The 22724-nt window shown below is 35.1% G+C and overlaps 1 protein-coding gene across 1 annotated transcript in view; it reads right to left on the reverse strand.

The window, feature by feature from the left end:
* Nucleotides 1–19501, reverse strand: part of LOC136026933 (protein son of sevenless-like) — a 41202-nt gene extending 21701 nt beyond the window's left edge. The window contains exons 1-2 of the mRNA XM_065703777.1: nt 19355–19501; nt 783–945 (exon numbers count right to left, since the gene is read on the reverse strand). Of these exons, the coding sequence (XP_065559849.1) occupies nt 783–887 (105 nt within the window). The 5' untranslated portion in view covers nt 888–945; nt 19355–19501. The remainder of the gene's footprint in view (nt 1–782; nt 946–19354) is intronic.
* Between the last annotated feature and the right edge of the window lie 3223 nt (nt 19502–22724).

The following is a 22724-nucleotide window of genomic DNA, read 5'->3' on the forward strand; positions in this document are numbered from 1 at the left end:
TACAGGGAGTAAACATAAAGACTATTGGCAAGTCATTTTGGATGAAATGGGCACATGAAGATCCTGCCAACAGGAGGGGAGGGGGTCAAGGTAGATAATTCCGGGGTAAATAAGTCTTAGTACTCAATCTTTGAACTTTGACAGGGAGCCCTTTTTTACTTACATTACAGAAAGGACATGACCCCTGGTACATGGGGATGGCCTAAGAAAGTATTATACTTGAGCAAATTTTTACATTATAACTGAAGCTCCCTTTATCCTTGATTTATTAGCAGGATTCATGGTACTAGCAGCAGGACAGAGTCCCAGGGTGAATCCTCACCCCAAATAATACAAATAAAGACCAAGAGACACCAGTTAGTTTTTAAGACCAAACATTTTTTTAAGAAACAAAACCCCACGGAAACCCATGAAAGGCAGTGGTGACTCCTCACCAACTCCAAAAATATATGTAATATGTTGGACCCATATCCTGAGTTAGGCCTTAGGACAAGTTTTCATGCTAATCTAAGTTACATGCATGAATGGGGTTGCCATGCACGGCTCTCGTTTCTGCCTTGTTGTAGAACAGTAAAACCAAAACCACACTTGAAACCAATCTCAGTATGCCTTTCAGATTTGGATCCATTATTGAAAGTTTTGTTAATGTGCCTAAGACATTTCAAAGTTAGCAACAAGCTCCAATACTGCCTTTTCACTAAAAAATTAATTCAACCCCCTAACATGGAAAATTTTATATATTTAGGCACGTGCTTGTAACACATTTCAGACCAATTGCTTACCTTTTCTAGAGAAGATTGAAAGATTCCTCTCCATTTAGCCAAATTTTCTCCATTATCAAAATCATAGCCACAATTGTCTTGCAAGACTTGCTGATTTGGGAACATCCTTATGCTTATTCTCCAGAAACATCTGGCTTACAGGTCAACCAGCCTGATAAAATGCCTATAAGAAAAACTTCATTTAAACTGATATTGGACTGACACACAGTTTAGGGAGTACAGAAAATGGGTCCCCTGTCATAGTTGCAGCCTGCAACCTAGTAAAGCACAAACCATAGCCCATAGCAGCAAGCTCTTTATTTAGAAAACGGGCTCTTAAAACATTGTCTAGTAAAAGATGTTTTGAATGTGACAATAGGCTATAAGAAAAGAGTAATTTTCATCCAGATCCATATCTAGAATAGTCTGAAATAGGAATATTCTTTTTTTTAGAATTTCAAAAAACCTGAAACTCATCAAAAATGAAATTAAACTCAAATAAAAAGTACATCATTTAAATGAAATTGTTAAAAACCCTGATCTGGATAACCACATATACATCACAAACTTTATTGATCATACACCAGTATCCATGTTCCTGTATATTTTAATATGTTGGTAGGTATTATAGGTACCATTTGGATTTTCATTATGCCATCATAAGTGTCTCTGATTTTGATATTAGTTATTTTTTTTCTATTACCTTATCTTAGGTTCATCTTGCCCAATGTCTCTTTTTCAGCAGAATTGATTATTATGTTGATTTTATTTTATTTTCTTTTTTTCTGCTCTATCGTTTGGTTTTGTATTACTATTTATACTACTACTACACTGACAACTCACTGCAGCGCCAAGCCACCTGCAGGCCGCACAACTACTCAAGCTTCTCCTCCATGCTAGTCTACTCGAAGCCTTGATTCATTAAAAAAGGAGGCACCTTTTGTAAGTTAGTTGATAAGTATGATGTAGATAATCTACAATAAGCAATATTAAGAATAATGTTGAATTAACTTTGAAGGATATTTGCAAAATAGATTGTGAAGACAGGAGTAAATGTCAAAAAAAGTGAAAAAACTAATTTAGAAGCATATTGACAAATACAGCATTTAAAACTATTTATTTTATGTTTTGGTAGTTTTTCAATAGCATTAATTTTTGGTATTATTTTATTTTGGTAATTTTCAATAATTACCAATGATATTGTGCTATGATGTGTAAAAACTGGTCTCCCATATATTTGATCATCTGGATTTCTGATTATCCAAATGCATACCAACAACAATTAGCTTGGTTTATCAAGTTTCTACTCTTGATAAATAAGTAGGCCACCTTCCATTGAAAAACCATTTTATAGACAGGTAACTGATATTAGAAAAAAAGAGCTCTGATGTTGATGACCTCTTCTGTGAAGGTTAATCAGTGACTATTTATCTTTTTAATGTTTTTTTTCTTTTTTCAAGGGGAAAAATTGTTGATTATGTGTATTGTTACCTTGTGCAGAAGAGAGCTAAAACAAGCAGGAAGAGCCGTGTTGGTACCAGCTGGCATGTAGGCCTTAAATTACTGGGATAAGGCAGCTCGAGTACTTGCACATCTCATGAGCCAATCAAAATAGGTATTATGTCATGAAATGTATTATGAATATTGTATTGTGTGCACAGTATTATGAATGTATTAAGGGTATTATGAATGTGAAAAATTGCAGTTGCAAGCCAAAAGGTACCCATTAGGATTCCACGTGCTTTTTTTACAAAAAAAAAAGAAGTAAAATATGTATTAAAGTCCTCGAACTTGAACAACACGGAATTTCATTTTTCGTATAGAGGCCTCCTGTGCTTCCTTTTTCAAACAGCTTGTGGTAACAAACTGCAAGCAAGGAGCAACATGGCTCAACAGTAAACAAAACTGTAAAAAATAGAATCCAATATAAATAAGTATATCAGAAGAATCAGCTTATTATGCTTATTCCAAATATATAAGATTCATTAAGCCTAGTGTAAAACATAAAAGTCTACAAGCCAGAAAAAAATCCAGATTTTTGAAAAAGGGAGAGAACACCCCCTAAAATTCGAAGAATCTCAATGAAAATTACACAATCAGATTCAGCATATCAGAGAACTATGCTGTAAAGGTTTCAAACTCCTATCTGCAATGGTTCTGAGGCATCAAGAGAGGGCTCATTTGAATAGAAACTAGGTTCTAGTGCCCTTTTTAAGTGGCCAAAAAGATTGGAGGCCACTAGCCCCTCCCCTTCTCCCATGCCCTTTTTTTCCCAATACCCTCCTATTTAAATTTTGAGATAGATATTTTGTTCAGTATAGTTGAAAAGTCTAAAAAAACTATGCTGTTTAAGATAACTTGACTCCCCCCTTGTCCCAACCCTTGAGAATAGATCCTTAAGCTATAAAATTGGCCCACTGTTTACATATAGTATTTGTTATTGGGAAGTATTTGGATATTTTTCAGGGATGATTTAGCGCTTGGGGTGGGTTACCACCAGGAAATTTTTCCGTATGGAAGGAATTTCCCATATGTGAATTTTCCAGGGGGAAATTTTACACAGGGGAAACTTCCAGGAAAAAACTTCGACAGAAGGGAGGTTTCTGGAATGATTGGGAAAACGATTAGAAACTTTTTTCAAATGAAAGTGTACTAAGAGGAATTTTTCTGGCTGAATCTTCTGCAAGAAATTTGATGGAGTGGAGATTTACAGCAAGGATGGAATTGTTCAGAAGGAATTTTATGGAGGGAGAGTGTATTTTATGTGGAAGGAACTTTCCAGAGAGGAGTTTCCCTTGAGGGGAAGGAATTTTTCATAGAAACTGAGTCAGATTCAACAGCATTACTTGAAAAAAGATCAGAAATTAAATAAATAAAACATTTTTTTTAATGAAAGTAAAGAGCAACACTAAAACTCAAAACGAACAGTACTAAAACTAATAACAACTCACCACAGCACCAAACCACCTGAGGCCAACACAGCTTTGCACACTATTCCTCCATCCCAATCTATTCTAAGACTCCTTCTTAACACCCTTCAGGAAGTTCCCATTTTCTTAAAATCTTTCTTTATGATGTCCTCCCATTTTAGACAAGGAAGACCTGCTGTCCGTTTAGCCATAGACGGTTGGCTGAAAAGGACAGTCTTTGGCAGTCATCCTTCGTCTGCATAATATACCCTAGCCACCATCTGCATTAACAATACTACCAAGGTAAGTGGAGCTGCCAACCTGATCAACCTTTTTGCTACCCAATGTCACTTTCTCATCTTCTCTTATTCCTCTCTTATCCTTAGTGACTTAGTCTTCTTAACATTAATTTTCAAACCTTTCTACCTCCCCGAACTTGCAAAATCTCTAAAATATCTTTCATTTTGCTCACACTTTCATCTAGGATGCTTAAATCATCAGCATAATCTACGTCCAGGAGAGTTTTTCATCCCCATTTGATTCCGTCATCTCCCATTGCCTTTTCTGTGCTCCTTAAGATAAAGTCAATCAAAATGATCCATATTAAGGGGGATAGAACACAGCCCTGCTTAACTGCTGATTTAACACAAAACCAGCTGCTAGCCTCATTTCCTACCTTAACCATAGCAGTGTTATTCTTGTACATAGGACTTATCACTTTGATGTATTTGTTTGGTATACCATACAAGGATAAGACTTTTGCTAAAGCTTTCCTATCAACAGAATTGAATGCTTGCTCATAATCTATGAAACTAAGGACCAAAGGTGTTTTGCAACTAAGGTTAACAAAAATCGATGTGTTTGACTTAACAGAAATGGAATAATTTCTGTTTGTTGTGATTTTTAATATTGCTCCCTACTTTTGGTTGAAAAAAACTTTTTTTTAAACTCGTATAAGACATATAACCCACAAAAATATATAGTTAGCTTTGATATTCCTGGCATTAGGGAGACTTAGAAAAACGTCAACGTTATTAAATGCTTTATTGTTGAGTATATTGTTGTATAGCTAAAAGAAAGAGGAATGATCTTAGATACTTGGTCTCCAATGAGCCATGTAGAGTTTAAAAGCTCACAATTACTAAAGTGGGACTTTTAATGTATTACATAACCTTTGGAAGCCTGGTACCCTATTCACTTTTCTGATTCAAATTTTGACGTTTTATTCTAGAATAAAACTTTTCAAGTTTTTTTTATTCAATATGATTACCTTAAAATATGTAGGCTACTTACCAAGCTATATTGGACACATGTTCATAGAACTGAAAGTATTATTAATCTAAATTACAGAAAAATTTGCTATTTTTTGTAAAGTTAGTGCATGGGAGTTGTTTGGCAACCAATCAAAATATTTCATTAATATACTTGCTGACACAATCAAGCAGCCAAATTTACCATCAATTCCAGGAATAGAAGAAAAGAAAGAAGTCACAAGAGAGGCAAGAATGAACAAATCAAAAGAAAACACAGAGTAGAAATGAAAAATCTGGTATCAAAAGGCAAAATTAGAACAGCAATGGCATGGAGTTGAGCAGAAATGTTCTTTGTGTGAGGGAAAATAAATAAATAAAAGCAAATTAGGCTATGCCTTAAACTTTGCTCTGATCATGCTTGTCAGAGCATTGCAGATACTATTCAAGAAAGTTATAGTGATTGCAAGAACATACCTTGTAAGCAAAAGATACTTCCCATGAATAAAAAGCACTATACAGTTAAATATTATGCCAGGGATGATAAACTTGGTTGTAACATAGGAAGGGTTCTATACTTTCTTGACATACAGAAATCTAAGTTTGTATTTTTTAATTATCTGATCCTGGTCACCTAATCATTCCATTGACCAAAGAAGGAGAAAATAATTTTCACAGGTTTTGTCATCAAATTGGAGCTATGCTGTTATTAATAAACACCTTAAATTAATCAGTTTATTGTGCTGTATAAGGGGATTACTAGCAAGCATCAGTAAATCTTTCTGTACTTAAACATATACCTCAGCTATGTTGTTTTTTCTTACCTGAAGTTAAACCTTATTTTGTGTAATATTTTGTTCTTTTTATTTTTTATGGCACTTGGTATTAACCAAGCAACATATAGCAATTGCAAATTCTGTCAGTCTGTCTGTCTGTCGGTCCTGATTTTTCTACTTTCAGCACTTCCAGGGGCCTAAGGATGATGAAATTTGGCAGGCGTATCAGAGACCAGACCAGATTAAATTAGAAATAGTCGTTTTCCCGAATTGACCATCTGGGGGAGAGTGGGGGCCTGTTAATTCGGAAAAAATAGAAAAACTGAAGTATTTTTAACTTACAAATGGTTGATCAGATCTTAATGAAATTTGATGTTTGGAAGGATATCGTGTCTCAGAGCTGTTATTTTAAATCCTGACCGGATCTGGTGACACTAGGGGGGAGTTGGGAGGGGGAAACCTAAAATCTTGGAAAACACTTAGAGTGGAAGGATCAGGATGAAACTTGGTGGGGAAAATAAGCACAAGTCCTATATATATATATATATATATATATATATATATATATAATATTATATATATATATATATATATATATATATATATATATATATATATATATATATATATATATATATATATATATATATATATGATTGACATAACCGGAACGGATCCGCTCTCTTTGGGGTAGTTGGGGGGAGGGGTTAATTCTGAAAAGTTAGAAAAAATGAAGTATTTTTAACTTACGAATGGGTGATCAGATCTCAATAAAATTTGATATTTAGAAGGATATTGTGTCTCAGAGCTCTTATTCTAAATCCTGACTGGATCTGATGACATTGGGGGGAGTTGGGAGGGGGAAACCTAAGATCTTGGAAAACACTTAAGAGTGGAGGGATTGAGATGAAGCTTGGTGGGAAAAATAAGACAAAGTCCTATTAACATAACTGGAACGGATCTGCTCTCTTTGGGGTAGTTGGGGGGGGGGGGTGGTTAATTCTGAAAAATTAGAAAAAATGAGGTATTTTTAACTTACAAATGGGTGATGGAATCTCAATGAAATTTGATATTTAGAAGGATATCATGTCTCAAAGCTCTTATTTTAAATCCCGACCGGATCTGGTGAAATTGGGGGAGTTTGGGGTGAGGAAATCTAACATCACGGAAAATGCTTAGATTGGAGGGATCGAGATGAAACTTAGTGCAAAAAATAAGCAGAAGTGTTAGACAAGTGATTTACATAATTGGAACGGGATTGGAACAAACTATTGGGGGAGGGGGTAGTTCTGAAACATTAGAAAAAATGACATATTTTTCACTTATGAAGGAGTGATCGGATCTTAATGAAACATCATATTTAAAAGGACCTCGTAACTCAGATCTCTTAATTTTAATCTCAACCGGATCCAGCGTCATTGGGTGGTGGAGGCAGTTGGGGGGGGGGGGGGCAGAAATCTTAGAAAATACTTAAAGCAGAGAGATCAGGATGAAACTGCATGGGAAGAATAAAAACCTGTCTAAGATACGTGACTGACATAACCGGACCGGATCTGCTCTCTTTGGTGGAGTTGGGGGAGGGGGTAATTTTGAAAATTGAGGTATTTGTAACTTACAAAAGGGTGACCAGATCTTAATGAAATTTGATACTTAGAAGGATCTTGTGCTTTGAAGCTCTAATTTAAAATTCCGAACAGATCCTGTGACATTGGGGGGAGTTGGAGGGGGAAACCAGAACTCTTGGAAAACATGAAAATTGGGGTATATTTATATTACAAATAGGTAATCGGATCTTAATGAAATCTGATATTTAGAAGGAACTCGTGTCTCAGAGCTCTTATTTCAAATCCCAACCAGAACTTTTGACATTGGGGGGAGTTGGAGGGGGTAATCTTGTAAAACACTTGGAGTGGAGGAATTGGGATGAAGCTTGGTGGATAGAATAAGCAAATGTCCTTGACACATGATTGACGTAACCGTACTGGATTTGCTCTCTTTGGGGGAGTTGGGGGGAGGGGTTTAGTGATTTGGCGAGTTTGGGGCTTCTGGACGTGCTAGGACAATGAAAATTGGTAGGTGTGTCAGGGAGCTGCACAAATTGACTTGATAAAGTCGTTTTCCAAGAGTCGACCATCTGGGGGGCTAAAGGGAGAGGAAAAATTAGAAAAAATTAGGTATTCATAACTTACAAGTGGGTGATTGGATTTAATGAATTTTGATATTTAGAAGGACATTGTGACTCAGAGCTCTTATTTTAAATCCTGACCAGCATTAAGCCTCTGATTTTCCTTTTAAAGCAATCTATTGATTCTTTGAATTTTGCTAGAGTTCATACCATATGAGCTCTTGGCTCTTCCAACTTTGTCACAAGTGCCATATGAGCTCTTAGCTCTTGTCTTGTTTTTCAATAAACCAATTTAACATATTCAACAATTTTTTAAACCTTGACCAAGATACTTGTAATGTTTGCCTATTGGGTATGTCTAATGCTGTCGGAGTTACACTATGATGGCAGAAAATAAGTGTGCCAGGTTCAAATTATTTCTTTATGGAAAAATAGTTTCCCAAAGATCTTTCTTAAGGTAAAGTTACATTTACCCCAAAGCTGGGGTAAGTCAAACGAACCAGACTGTTCCAAATTTGACCCAGCAATGGATTACAGGTAAAATAAATGCAAAATCAATCAAGGAATATGTGAGAGTACTGAAAAAGAAATTGAAAGAAAAGATGACATCAGTTACTGTTTAAACAATTTTTGAGATTTGACCTTACAGAAACAATGATTTATATTGTCAGATTTTCTAGTATCTAAAGTCAAAAACATGTCTTTTACAGCCAATTGATGCATTACATTATATCCAGGAATCAGGCAAGAGGAGAGGAGCTGATTCATAGTCAAACTCAAAGAAGTTCTTATAATTCAGCAAATATAGATTATGATGACAGAATAAAAAACTAGTTCACAAGAGGGTAGTGGTAAGACAATTGGCAGAGAGAACATTTAGAGGCAAATTGAGCAAATGTTAATCTTTCAGCTAAGCAAGCAAATTAATCTAATCTTCTACAAATTTTGGATCTTTTAGGCATAATGAAGGTCCTGAGAATCACTTGCTCAGGCGATCACTGAGCATCAATAGCAGTGTTATAATTTACATATAAATAACAAGTAATGATTCTTTTTATTTTTAAAAGTCCCTTAATGGCTCAAAATGAAATTTGCAAAGTAAGCAATCAGCATATTTGGCAGGTAAAAATGTGACATTTTTATTAGAAATTTTAATGCTTAGGAAAGTAAATATAGGAATAGATAATATCCTAGCATAGGTACATTTGGTGTAGGAAAAGATAACAATCAAGTTATACACAATACAGTAATTTGTCACAAAATAGCCCATAAGTTAACATGACATTCACATGATGGTAACACAGGTAACCTCATTGATTATGTTATTACAAACTAAAGACTGGCAGGATCAATACAAGATACTGGGGTATATAGGAGTAACTTTATTGATGTTTAAAGTAAAGATCACTATCTAGTAGTGTTTAGGTTAATTTAAAGCTGAAACTTCGGGAGAGTAACTACCTTCTAGGAAGTAACAATGCTGGTTGACTCCAGAATGAGAATTTGAGAGAAACTTTCCAGGAACATTTGGATACTAAACTGGGGATTTAAAAATCTGACAAAGTAGAAGATAGATGGAATAATTTTAGGAAAATAGTTTGTGAAGCTGCTGATGGTGTCTATGGGAACAAAGTTGGAAACACAGTTTCAAATATCAGTGAAAATGCCTTGAGTTTAGTAGAGAGGAGGGTGCTTATAAAAGAAATATTTGAGGGGTAGACATTTTGAAAATAACAGGAATGCAGGGAAAGTTTAGAAAGCATTAAAATACGAATTATAAAGGTGTGAAGTGGAGACTACAGATAAAAATGCTGAATCTCTGAAAAATATAGCCAGACAACATCATAGTAAAATGTTATACTGGCATGTTAAAAAATTGAGATCAAACAATCAATCTGGACTTATACTAGTTAAAGATAGGAATTGGGCCACAATTAGCAATAAAACAGGAGTTAAAGAGAGGAGGACAGAATATTTTGAGACTGTGCTAAACATGACAAAGTTACAGAAAATAGTATAGAAAAGAACAAAAAGGTTTGTGAGACTTTGGAAGGGAAGAAAGATTTATTTTGCAAATAAGTACTGGGGACAGTGCTAGAAAGATCAAAAATAATAAGTCCCAAGGTGCTGATAGTGTGGTAAATGAGTTTGTTTTTTTTTCCAAATATGGTGGTTATGAATTTAGAGGTTTAATTACAGAAGATTACAAATATGATCTTTGAAAAAGGAAATATCTAGCCCTTTTAGGAAAACTTCCATTAAGCCCCTCTATAAGAAAGGCAATAGAAGTGAGTGTGATAACTATAGAAAGCTTAACTTGGTATCTGTAGGAAGCAAATTATTTAGTAAAATGATACTTAAACACTGGCAGGCACTCCATAAGGAGCAATCCTTCCATGTCAGTATAATTCAATTCAATTTATTTATAACCCATCTACAAAAAGAGGGCGGAACGCCCTTAAGATGGAGTAATAAGAGAAAAAAAAGGTACAAATAAACACAAATCAACACAATCAAACAATTAAATAAGTAATGCTGACCATGGGTGAGACACTATCGACATAGAAGAACGAAAATCATGAAGCCTTTTATCAATAATAGATGTAGGAGAAACTAGGCGGAAACTAGTCCAAGGAGGGTAACTGAGAAGGAATTTAGCATAACGAAAATATACTCTACGAACAGATAGTTTCTGAGGTTCACTAAAAAACTGCCAAACCGGACAAAGAGAAAGGAGATGAGGTACAACTAGGCTATTATAAATTTTCGCAAGATTTAATTTATCAATATGTTTAATATTAGATGCAATTGAAGCATAAGCAATTCTCAGTTTTTTCTTCAAAAGTTCAAGGGATAAATTCACAGTTTCTTTCATATTTTTTCCAATAGGCATTCCAAGGTAAACTAATTTTTGAGAAAGGGGGACATGAACATTAGCTAAAGATAAAAAAATAGGGCCATTTGTCTCTTTAAAATTGAAAGCTACAACAGCAGTTTTATCAACATTGAAAGAAAGCCCAATATTTTTATATTCATTATAAAGCTGATTAAACGCGTTTTCACATCCACTAAAAGTACAGCTTAGATTCAAAACGTCATCTGCAAAAGTTATTAAAGACAAGTTAAATCCACAGTGAATACAACTAAAATTAACAGAATTTTGGGCATTTAAAACAGAGTTATTAAATAAAGAAGGTGAGGTAAGGCCACCTTGACGGACTCCTTTCAAAATATTAAAAAGGGAAGATCCCCCCTTTAACTTCGCCTTAAGGTGATGGTACATATACAGAAGGCACTTCACTATATAAAAATTTACCCCTCTTTTATATGCTTCAAATAAAACTTGGGAAAAAATACAAGAGTCGAAAGCACGAGCAACATCTAAAGCACAAAGGATAATATGGGATCTACTTCTTTCTGCATCAGCAAGAACATTCATTAAAGCAAAAAGGGCATGCTCCCAGCTGATACCTTTTTGGTAACCAAACTGGTGGGGTGGGACATAACATTTAGAAACAATTTCATCCAAAATAACTGACTCAAACAATTTAAAAATAGTACAAGAAACTGTTATAGGTCGGAACGAATCACACGAAGTAAAATCCTTTTTGCCTTTTTTCGGGATAGGGGTTATTTGACCAACTGTAAATTGATAAGGAACAACTCCGTTTTCAATAGACATTTGAAAAAGTAGAGATAAATGATTAAAAAGAAGAGCACTTGCATAATCAAAATGTCTGGCAGTAATTCCATCAACTCCTGCAGAATTTCTTTTCTTTAGTTTTTGACAATAAAACGATACATCACTTGGCTTAATAATAAATGTCGAGGGTTCGTGTTTCTTCAGACAAGCACTTAATTCTTTTTCAAATTTTGACTCAAGAGCAGGATCGGGAGAAGAAAACTCATGCTTATAATAATTTATCCACTCAGGCTCAGGAATATTATTTGCACTAATGTGTTCACAAGGGCGTTCAAATTTTTTCCAGAGCTTCGAAGGGTTCTCTGCAATTTTATGAGCGTTTTTCTCAATAAGATCAACCTTATGTTTTCTTAACACTTTAGCAAAAAAACGTTTAGAACGTAGCCACAGACCATTTATAGTCCCAGACTTAGGCCTGCCACAATCCCTCCAAATATTCAGCCAAATTTTAGAAGACTCGCACGCAGAAATAAGGGAAGGGTTTTTTGACCAACCCTGAACTTGAGAGCCTTTCCTAATACGCTTGCACGGGACAGCTGAAGCTTCAGCACACTTTAATGCATGGTTAATTTCAGCTAGATAGGTGGTAAGTCCGATGGCTATTTCTTTTTCACTAAGGCCAGAGCGCGTGCACAACAAATGAAAGGGCACCTTTATTTTATTTAATATTCTGTCACATTCAAAACGAAACATCTCGCGGTTAACTTCTTTCCAGTCTTTTATATAAAACCACTTTTTATCTGGCTGTTTAGGGGCATGAAATGAAGCATTTATTTTCAACTTTATTGGAAGGTGATCCAAATAAAAGCCATCACAAATTACCTCAACAGTTTCACAGGGGAAAGATGCAATAAAATGATCAAGGTTAGAAGTTGCTGACAGGACACCAATAAACGTGAAAGTTTCTGTTTTGTCAGCAACTGAGTAGGAAGGGGGGAGGGAATTCAGAAGGAGTTGGGTTCTAGGCGATGAACTGTCTGTTAAGTCACAATTGAAGTCTCCCGCAATCAAAACTTGAGCATTTGGATGCTTTGAAACTCCCTTCACAAAACTCGCTAGCTTTTTGCAAGCATTTATGAATTTATTCTCTGATTGCGAAGAGCAGTAATTAGTTGGCAGGTAAACGTTTATATAGATTAGGCCCGAAAATTCGGCAGCAATGAAATGGTCATTCAACTCAAGGAGATTGACGGGAAATTGTGAAATAATAGCTAATCCGCCTGAAGGTCGGCCATGGCTCTTATTCATTTTCGCTGGGTGAAATAAGAGATAAGAATTCTGTGAAATGCTGAGTAAATTTTTCCTTTCATGAGACAAAAAATGTTCTTGCAGAAAAATTATTTCATTTGTACTTAAAAGTTCAGAGAGGACTAGGCCTTTGTCAACCACTATGCCATTGATATTCCATGATAAGAGACTTAAGGCTCGAGCCATTATGCTGACTTAACTTTACTTAAAAGTCCTTGGGCGACTGGACATTTGAAGCTGTAACAGGGATGATCCTGTGATTTGCACAATGCACACTTCTTGGGCCTTTGACAAGGAGATGTTTTGGAGCTTGAATGACCATGGTCACTGCAGACTGCGCAAATAGCTTCATTTTTGCAGCTACTGGATATATGTCCGTAAGCTTGACACTTGAAACATCTTACCGGGAGGGAGAGATACTCAGCCACTTTGATCCTCTCATAATCTATATGGCATTCATAAGATCAACTTTGGTTTCAAATTTCAATCGAAACGAGTGGGTGTTGCCAATCTGTCTTGAACTGACACATTTAGGAATCAGTGCGCGAAGTTCATCGTCATTTGTATTGCTGGGGACAAATCGAGCAATACCGAGGTGAGAGGGGCTCCTGATTGTTGCAGAAAGAGATTTATCACCGTTCTGAAAGACCCCGACAAGAGTTTCTGCATCAGCCTTGCTAGCTGTAACAACTCGCCAATTATCTTTTCTGGGCTGAACTTCGACAATTTTAGAGCACTCTCTGCCACACATTTTTTGCAAAAAGTCTTTCCTCAAATCGGACTTCGTGAGGTCAGAGGGCAAATTCTTGAGTACCACTGCATATGAGGGCTTTGTTTCAGTAACTGTAGGAACAATCGAGGGGGCGGGAGGGTCCTTATTCATGAAATTGTCTAGCTTATTACAAACTTCTGTAACTTTTCTGGTGATTACTGCAGCTATCTCACCAGGACAGATAGGGACTTCGTCAGGTTCAACTATCACAAAGACTGGCAGCTCAACGTTACGTTGCTCACAAAGTTCAAGTACCTTTAACATTTCGTTAATATTGTCTTCGGCACTTTTTTTAATTGACACTCTATTGGTGTAGTGAGCCGAAGACCACAGTATCTCCTTAGCCTTGATTATATTGTCCTTTGTAAAAAACTCGCATGCTTTACGACTTATCTCATCACTCTTATTTCCAGCTTTTCGAGCACGATTTAAAAAGTTCAAAATCGCATTCCAAACTAATTTCTCCAACATGGCTATTGCAGATAATATGTCATTGAAATATATTCAAGTTCTTAAGTCCTTGTACGAAAATCTCTTTGCTTAATAAATCACTAAGTCCCAAGGGAATTTGCACTCAAATACCAAAACTATCAATAAGCCAACAAATGAAAATAATCTGATTATGAATGATGTTTTAATAAATGTCTATAGGGAAATCAGACCAGCTTGAGCTCACTGTATTAATAGGTTATATCCAAAATAAGGTGTTTACCAAGCGAACTCTCAAATAAGACTATAATTATCACTTTAACCTATGATTTAAGGTACAATCTATATTAATTGGTCTAAGAGTGAAAATTTGGCTGACACATCCTGTCCTCTTCCTAAAACCATACTGTTATTTTAACTAAAACTTAATGTACAGCATCTCTATGTCTAATAAGAGTTATCATAGATCACCTTAAATTATATTTGAATTTTCCATCCTTGTGATGCTCCAATGATGAAAAAAAATTTGTTTGGTGTAGATTGTGGCTGTTGATCTAGACTCTTGTGGAGGGCTCTACAGCTTCCCAATTGTAAAGAAACTCCTGCATGAGAATGTGTTGGTTGAAGTTGCAGAAACTGTTTCCTCAGACAGTTGATTCCACAGATTGATGAGTCTTTGGCTGGAGAAATGACTTCTATGTCTAGTCATGGAATGCTGCATGGGGAGCTTTCATTGAATGTCTTCTAGTACCAGAATGCAAGGGCTGTGTAAAGAGACTGTGAAGAGTATTCTTAGAAAGGATTTTCTTGGTTAAAACCATATCACCTCTTTTCCTTTGGTATGTCAGGATTAGCAGCTTCAAATGATGTAGTCTTTCTTTGTATAGAAATTTATTCATGCTGCTAATCATCTTAGTGGCACAATGCTGGACATCCTCAAGCAACTTCTTATCTTTTTGGAAAAAAGGGGCTGCCAATGACATTCTGACCTCAAGATGTGGTCATACAAGTGAATTATAAAACTTCATAAAAATTCTTGGGTGTCAGCTAGAGATGGTTCTTTTTATGAAACCGAGGGATTTATTTGCAGAAGATGAAACAGACTTAGCATGGCTTCTAAACTTTAATTGGTGATCAACAATAACCCTGAGATCTCTTTCATTAGAAACAGCAGAAAGGAAGTTGTCTTGAAGGAAATGCTTATGATGCTTGTTATGCTTGCCAAAATGGATGACCTGGCATTTGTCAACATTAAAAGTAAGGAACAACTTGTTAGCACATCTTCCTATACTGTCAAGATTTGTTTGAATTGATTGCTGGTCAGAGGGAGTAGCAGCTTTTCCAACTAGTTTTGAGTCATCAGCATAAAGGGTAATAAGATTTGAAAAAAGGGTGGGTAGATCATTGAGAAGTTGAAAAGTGTTGGTCCGAGAATAGTGCCCTGGGGTATACCACTTAATATAGTTGTGGGAGAAGAGAAATGAGGAGTTCCTTGTGAATCAAAAACTCTGACACTCTGTGATCTTTCAGAGAGGAAGCCTATAACCCACTGTACAACACCTTCATTAACACCTGCAGCCTTCAGTTTGATTACGAGAATTTCATGACAAACCTTATCAATGCTTTGGACAGTTAATAATTGAGAAGTGACTGAGTCATAAGGCTCTATAGTCCCTAGCTTTAGATTATGAGAAAGCATTTGATTTAGCTGACAAAAGAGCTGAATGTCTACCCTTGTATGGATGTGTATGAAAAATAATGTTGCTGCAATTAAGATAGGCAATATGGTTAGTAGCTGGTTTTGTATATAATCAGAAGTTCAGCAGTGTTGCATTCTGTCCTTATTTATATGGTTCATTTTGATGGACTTCATCATAAAGAACAGAGCAAAAGACCTAATCACTTGATATCTTTTTTAAGCTCTTTCTGAATGTAATAATCATTTTATTCACAAATTCAATTTGGTAAACTTATGACAGTTCATATAACTGACTTACCAATAAAGTGAATATACCGTTTGATGTCTTTTTTATGTTCATTACAAATATAATAATTGCTTCTACCATAAATTCAAATTTAAGCCCTTTTTAACCTAACCAACCTTATAGTAAATAATTTTAGCACTGAGAAAATGTAGTAGGCTATTATTTTGTGGAAAACAAGTGATAACCCATACTTTCATTGAACATTTGTCATTTCTAAGAGCTCAAAAGGTGCTTAAATTTGAATTTACAGTAGAAACAATTATTATATTTGTAATGAACATAAAAAAAGACATCAAATTGTATATTCACTTTATTGGTAAGTCAGTTATATGAACTGCCATAATTTTACCTTCAACTTTAACCTACTAACTTAGCCTTTCTAACCTTACCATATATTTAACAACAAATATATTGCTGTTTGTTTATTTTGGTTCTTTTTTTTATACTTAATTGGAAATTATGTCCATTTGGGCTTATGATAGCCATTTCTTAGAAATAAATCTGGTAAAATTCTAGTTTAGTGACTTTTGGCTATCTTGGAAAGGGGTTAGGTTAGGAAAATGAAACTTTCAGGGACGGTTCTACAGGCTAAAGTATAAGTACCCACCTCTACTCCTTCTACCTCTAGAGGGCCCACAAATTTGCCTATATGACAGGTCTATACCTATTAAAATTTTGATAAAACAAAGTTTTACCTTAATTTTCAGTTACCTGTTGCTTTTTCTCTGCCTTTAGTTCTGGGAATGCAATACCTGTTATTTGAATAGAATTCTGAGCCTTACCAATGTTTTTTTCCTTCCAAAATTTAGGAAATGTATTTGCATATCTTGAAAACCTTATAAGCCTAAATTTGGATTGAACTAAGTTGTAAAGCTGATAACAATTTTGTTGTGCTTTATTCAAGTAGAACATCTATTTTGCAAGGTTTCACTTTTATAACACATACTTTTAAAGGTTATCAAAGGTTAGGACCCTCTAGAGGGAGAGGAAGTAGAGATAGGTACTTCAAAACACCTTCCCAGGACACACTTTAGCCTTTAGACCCATCCCTTAAAGTTTTGTTTTCCTAACCTAACCACTTTCCTAGATAGGAAGAAGTCACTAAACTAAAATGTTACCATAAATCTTACCTTATAGGCTATAACCTAAATTGGTAAAATTCTGGTTAATTGAGTTCTTGCTATCTCGGATAGGGGTTAGGTTAGGAAAATGAAACTTTCAGAGATGAATCTACAGACTAAAGTATCTCCTGGGAAGGTATTTTGAAGCAACTACATCCACTCCTTCTACTTCTAGAGGGCCCTGACCTTTGATGACCTTTAAAAATATGTATGTTATAAAAGTGAAACCTTGCAAAATAGATTTTCTGCTTAATTGAAGTACAACAAAATTGTTTTCAGCTTCTTAACTTTGCTCAATTCCATTTTACAAGGTTTGAAAGATATTTATTTATTTATTTATTATTAAAAATTGTAGTAAGCATCAATACTTGTTGCAAAAACACAAAAACAAAAATCATAATACTGATCTAAAGTAAATTGGCAATGACAAACTAAACAGCAAAAACTTCTAAATAACACAACACTACACAACAAAAGCATCTAAATAAAAAGGTGTATTTACTAATGCACTCATAAAAATTTGAACACTCTCTGCCTCAACAACCTCCAAAGGCAAACCATTCCATGGTCTGGCAACTCTACTAACAAAAGATAATTTACCAATTTTTTTCAGTGGTTTTGGGGGATATAATTTATAATCATGCTGACGAGTAGAGTGATAATGGCTAAATTTAAAAAATAAATTTGGATCAACATCATCCACTCCTTTAATTATAGGAAACACATTTACAAGGTCATTGCAACATCTATGAAACTTTAATGATGGGAGTTGAAGCCTAGAAAGTCTCTGCAGATAGGAAAGGTGCTGAAGGTATGGGACCAATCTAGTGGCCCTTCTCTGAACCTTTTCTATCCTATGCTCATCTGTTAGACTTAATGGAAACCAAACAGAAGTATTACACTCAAGAAGAGGGCAGACCATTGATTTGTATAGTAGTAAGAAATTACAAAGGTTAAACCTACTAAAGCTTCTCCTTATAGACAATAAATGATAATTTGCATTCTTTACAATTTCTGAAACATGCTTGTCAAATTTCAATTGGGTATGCAAATACATTTCCTAAATTTTGAAAAAAAACATTGATATGGCTCAAAATTCTACTCAAATAACAGTAATTGTAATTTCAGAACTAAAGACCAAGAAAAAGTGACTAGTAACTAAATAAAGGTAAAAAAAGGTAAAGGATTAGACTTTACAGTCCTTACTGGCAGTGCTGGTCTCTGTTTCTTGGCCCTTCAGCCAGGAAGTGCAATGGGGGGTTGGGGGCCAGCCATCCTGTGCTTTCACACACCCTTCCTGTTTACCTTCCCAAGATTTCTCCAGGTACCCATTTAGAGCTGGGTTGACTCTGGCTAAGCTTACAGATTCATGCCAATGACCCCCATCCCAAACTGAAGAATTGGGTACACTGGGATTTGAACCCTTGTCCTCTCAGACAAGGGATCCCAAATCCAGCTTAACTGAATATTCAGGTAAAATGTTGTTTTTTCAAGATTTTAATAGGTAAAGACCTGTCATGTAGGCAAATTTCAGGGCCCTCTAAAGGGAGAAGGAGTGGAGATAGGTACTTTGAAATACCTTCCCAGAACATACTTTAGTCTGTAGATTCATCCCTGAAAGTTTCATTTTCCTAACCTAAACCCTTTCCAAGATAGGAAGAAGTCAATTAATTAGAGTTTTACCCCTAAATCATATAGGCAATCTCCCATATGTTTATTGATTCAAAATTTTGTCACTGTCAATTAAATTTATCAGCAAACCAGTTTTAACAAGGTTGATAACAGTAGAGGTATATATTTCTTATCTGAAATACCCTAAGAGAAAAAGGAATCATTTTTGGGAGTCCATAGGCTAATAAGTTTCAAATTCAATTAGCAAATAAATCAATTAGGCTATTATATTCAGAGAGAGCATGAAGACACTGGGCAATATGTTTATTTTATTAGTAGTTCAAAAATATAGACTGCTCCATATTTGCCATGAAGTAGCATATTTAGGTTAGGCCTAATTTAGAATGTCTTACAGTAGGCTAGACTTAGTTTTTAGAATTTTATAGCATTTCCTTCCATAAAGTAAAAATGCAGCAATATATTTGAGCAATATAAAAATGGAGTAAACATATATTTTTTTCAGAGAGTTCACACATGGATTTGAACAGTTAGTAAAAACCAGCCTGTGCCTAAAAAATACTTAGGCCTAATATTGAAGCTTTAAGTAGCCTGCATATGTACCTGACGCATACAACAAAATAGAATGAAACATAATGTCACTAACGTTCTCATGTGTAACAGATAAATATATTTTCCAGAGAATTCAAAACATCAATCATGGATGTAAGAAATTAGGAATTCATAGGTTTGCTTTAAATCTTCTTTTCTTCTTTATACTACATTATACAAATATAATTTGATAGATCATTTTAATGATAAGAAAGCAAGTATTTCTTCACAAAAAACTCAGCAAAATTTAAAAATAATCTAGAAAAATGTAATTTTCATAATTTAATTTAGACCATAACCAGAAAGTCATTTATGCTTTTTTTTATTTCGTACAGCACTACCAGTAATCACATTTTTGAACTTTTTAGTTTACATCGATTCGATCATCTTTGTACTTTCGGATGTACAACACGGAAAATCGCAATCTCCTTTGGGAAGTCTAATTATCCAAAAAATGTCGCACAAAAAGTGCGAAAGCTTTCTCTGTCTACTGGACTAACGATTTTAACGTTTGGAAAGCAAATATTTTAACAGCAACCGTTCTTCATTATATCTCTTGTTCTCAGGATAGAGCAGTACCTTTTTGTTGGTGCAGCATGGGATTTGATCAGAATGGTAAAAGAGCATGGAATGACTTGAAGTGCTAGCAAGCAAAGTGAACGACTGGAGAAAACAAAAACTACTTTCAGTTCATTCTTTTGATAGCGCAGCAGATTTTATTCGGTTTAATCTTATGTATTAGCTTGAAAGAGAGTAAGAACCTGGAAAAAAAAGAGAAAGGTTAGTAAAGTTATTTCTCACCGTCTAAATTTTAATAAACTGTAAGCTAAGCAGGTCCATATCGAATAGGTAAGGAGTCCAATCTCAATTTTTTTGCAGGACCCTCTCTATATATTGAATATTTTCATAAAATCAAGCTTTATATATATACATACATATCTAAATATATATATTTATGCAAAAATGTTTCTTCTTTATTTTAATTTTTGACATGTTATGGAATTCGTCGTATTTCACAAAAACCCGAGGTCACTTGTGGGACAGTTATTTTTGCGTCAGTATGGCATACGAAATGTCTGCTGAGAATGGAATACAGTGAATTTAAACAGAACTAGTATATTTCTCTCATAATTTAGAAATTTTATGTGCATATATAAGCAGCACCAACCCATTTTCTTTTCCTATTTTTATCAGTTTTACTCTGCAACGTTAGGAGACTGAGCTTTGCTTGCGAAGGGAATTATAGACAAAAAACGATACTAAGTGCAACCCCCCTACGGGAATATATACCCTGATTTACACAAAAAAAATTGTGTGTAATTTTTATATATTTCTTTTTTTAAAAGATACAAAGGGGAAGGTAATTTACAACCTCTAAGAGTCAATTAGATCTTACAGAGTCAAAATCCATTCAAAATTACGAGCAAATGAATAGCGCGATACCCAAGCTATTAGAATTGAACTTGGTTCATTTATGAGATTGAGCATCTGATGCTGGGTGTTGGGGCTGGGTAAAGTGGAGGGAGATATGCATTACCGCATTTAAGACGATTCTGGCTGAAAAAACTGAGTGTATTATGAATTCACCTTCACCCACCCGAAAGCTTATTTACGTTATACTACTACTGTCGGCTGCAGCTCACTACTGACAATTTTAGTACAGGTCAAGCACTATTACTTATATTTATGATTGATTAATATGTGTTTATAATGTATTGCGTCATACTTTTAAATTCACCAAGCACCGTGTTTGTTAAATAGTTACTCATTTCAATACTATTTGAATAGCATCTATTTCAATAGCATCTCCTCTTCCCCCTCCCAATAAAAAATAATGAAGCTATGGCCTTGTTTATAACTTTCGTTAGTTCTGTAAAAGTCTCAAGTTCCTCACTCATATTTTTTTAAGCGAGAGCTGCTCTATGGAGCTTTCAGTGTGTACAGAGAACAGAAGGTGTTCTCATTTTAATTAGTACTAGAAGGCAAATTTCATGCTCTACCATTGACTTTACATTTTCTCTACAAAGCCAAACGCAATTTCTCCACTAGATGGCTTTTTCATTGGAAAATATCAACTACATTAAACAATTCATTGGATTTGGCTTTGCCAAGATCGAGCCCAAAAAATATATTTCACACTTAAAAATAGATTTTTGGATCTGGTATCTTCTTTGACACATTGAAAACAACCAATCAAACAAGAAGTGGAAGCTACATCAATTGCTTCTTTTACTTACAAGGCGAATTTTGTAGTGCGTATCTTAGAAATTAATTGATCGCAAAAAACGTGTTTAGCGATTATCCCTGAACGGAGTATCCAGCAGCATTTTTAAGTATCTGGCTAGTTTTACCTTAAGATGAAGAATTTATATTTTGTTCAGCCTGGGACTCTACATCCCGTCAGTCACAAAAGGATTAAGATATTTCAAACAGTTCGTGGTAACGAACTGTAGTAAGGAGCGACCCGGCTCAATAGTAACCAAAACTCTAAAAAATTGAATTTTGATATCAATAGCTACATCAAAAGCATTGCATTTTAATGCTGATTTTAAATATATAAGTTTCATCAAGTTTCGTCTTACCCATCAAAAGTTACGAGCCTGAGAAAATTTGCCTTATTTAAGAAAATAGGGGAAAACACCCCCTAAAAGTTGTAGGATCTTAACGAAAATGACATCATCAGATTCAACGTATCTACAGCTATCTACAAGAATGTGGAATTTTGTATTTTTTGCCAGAAGACAAATCACGGGTGCGTGTTTCTTTGTTTGTTTTTTTGTTTTTTCTTCTTCCCAGGGGAAATCGTATCGACCAAGTGGTCCTAGAATGTCGCAAGAGGGCTCATTCTAACGGAAATGAAAAGTTCTATTGCCCTTTTTAAGTGACCAAAAAAATTGGAGGGCGTCTAGGCCCCCTCCCACGCTCATTTTTTTTCCCCAAGTCAACGGATCAAAATTTTGAGATGGCCATTTTGTTCAGCATAGTCGAAAACCATAATAACTATGTCTTTGGGGATGACTTACTCTCCCACAATCCCTGGGGGAGGGGCTGCAAGTTACAAGCTTTGACCAGTGTTTACATATAGTAATGGTTATTGGGAAGTGTACAGACGTTTTCAGGGGGATTTTATTTTGTTTGGGGGCGGGGCTGAGGAGAGGGGGTTATGTTGGAGGATCTTTCCTTGGAGGAATCTGTCATGGGGGAAGAAAAATTCAATGAAAAGGGCGCAGGATTTTCTAGCATTACTATAAGAAAACAATGAAAAATATACATGAAAACTTTTTTCAAATGAAAGGAAGGAGTAGCATTGAAACTTAAAACGAACAGATATTATTACGAAAATGGGGGGTTCTAATAATACTTTAGCATAAAGAGCGAGGTATTTAGGAGGAGATAAATACCTCGCTCTTTATGCTAAAGTATTT

The sequence above is a fragment of the Artemia franciscana genome, chromosome 5, assembly GCF_032884065.1.
Source record: "Artemia franciscana chromosome 5, ASM3288406v1, whole genome shotgun sequence".
NCBI classification, from domain to species: Eukaryota; Metazoa; Arthropoda; class Branchiopoda; order Anostraca; family Artemiidae; genus Artemia; species Artemia franciscana.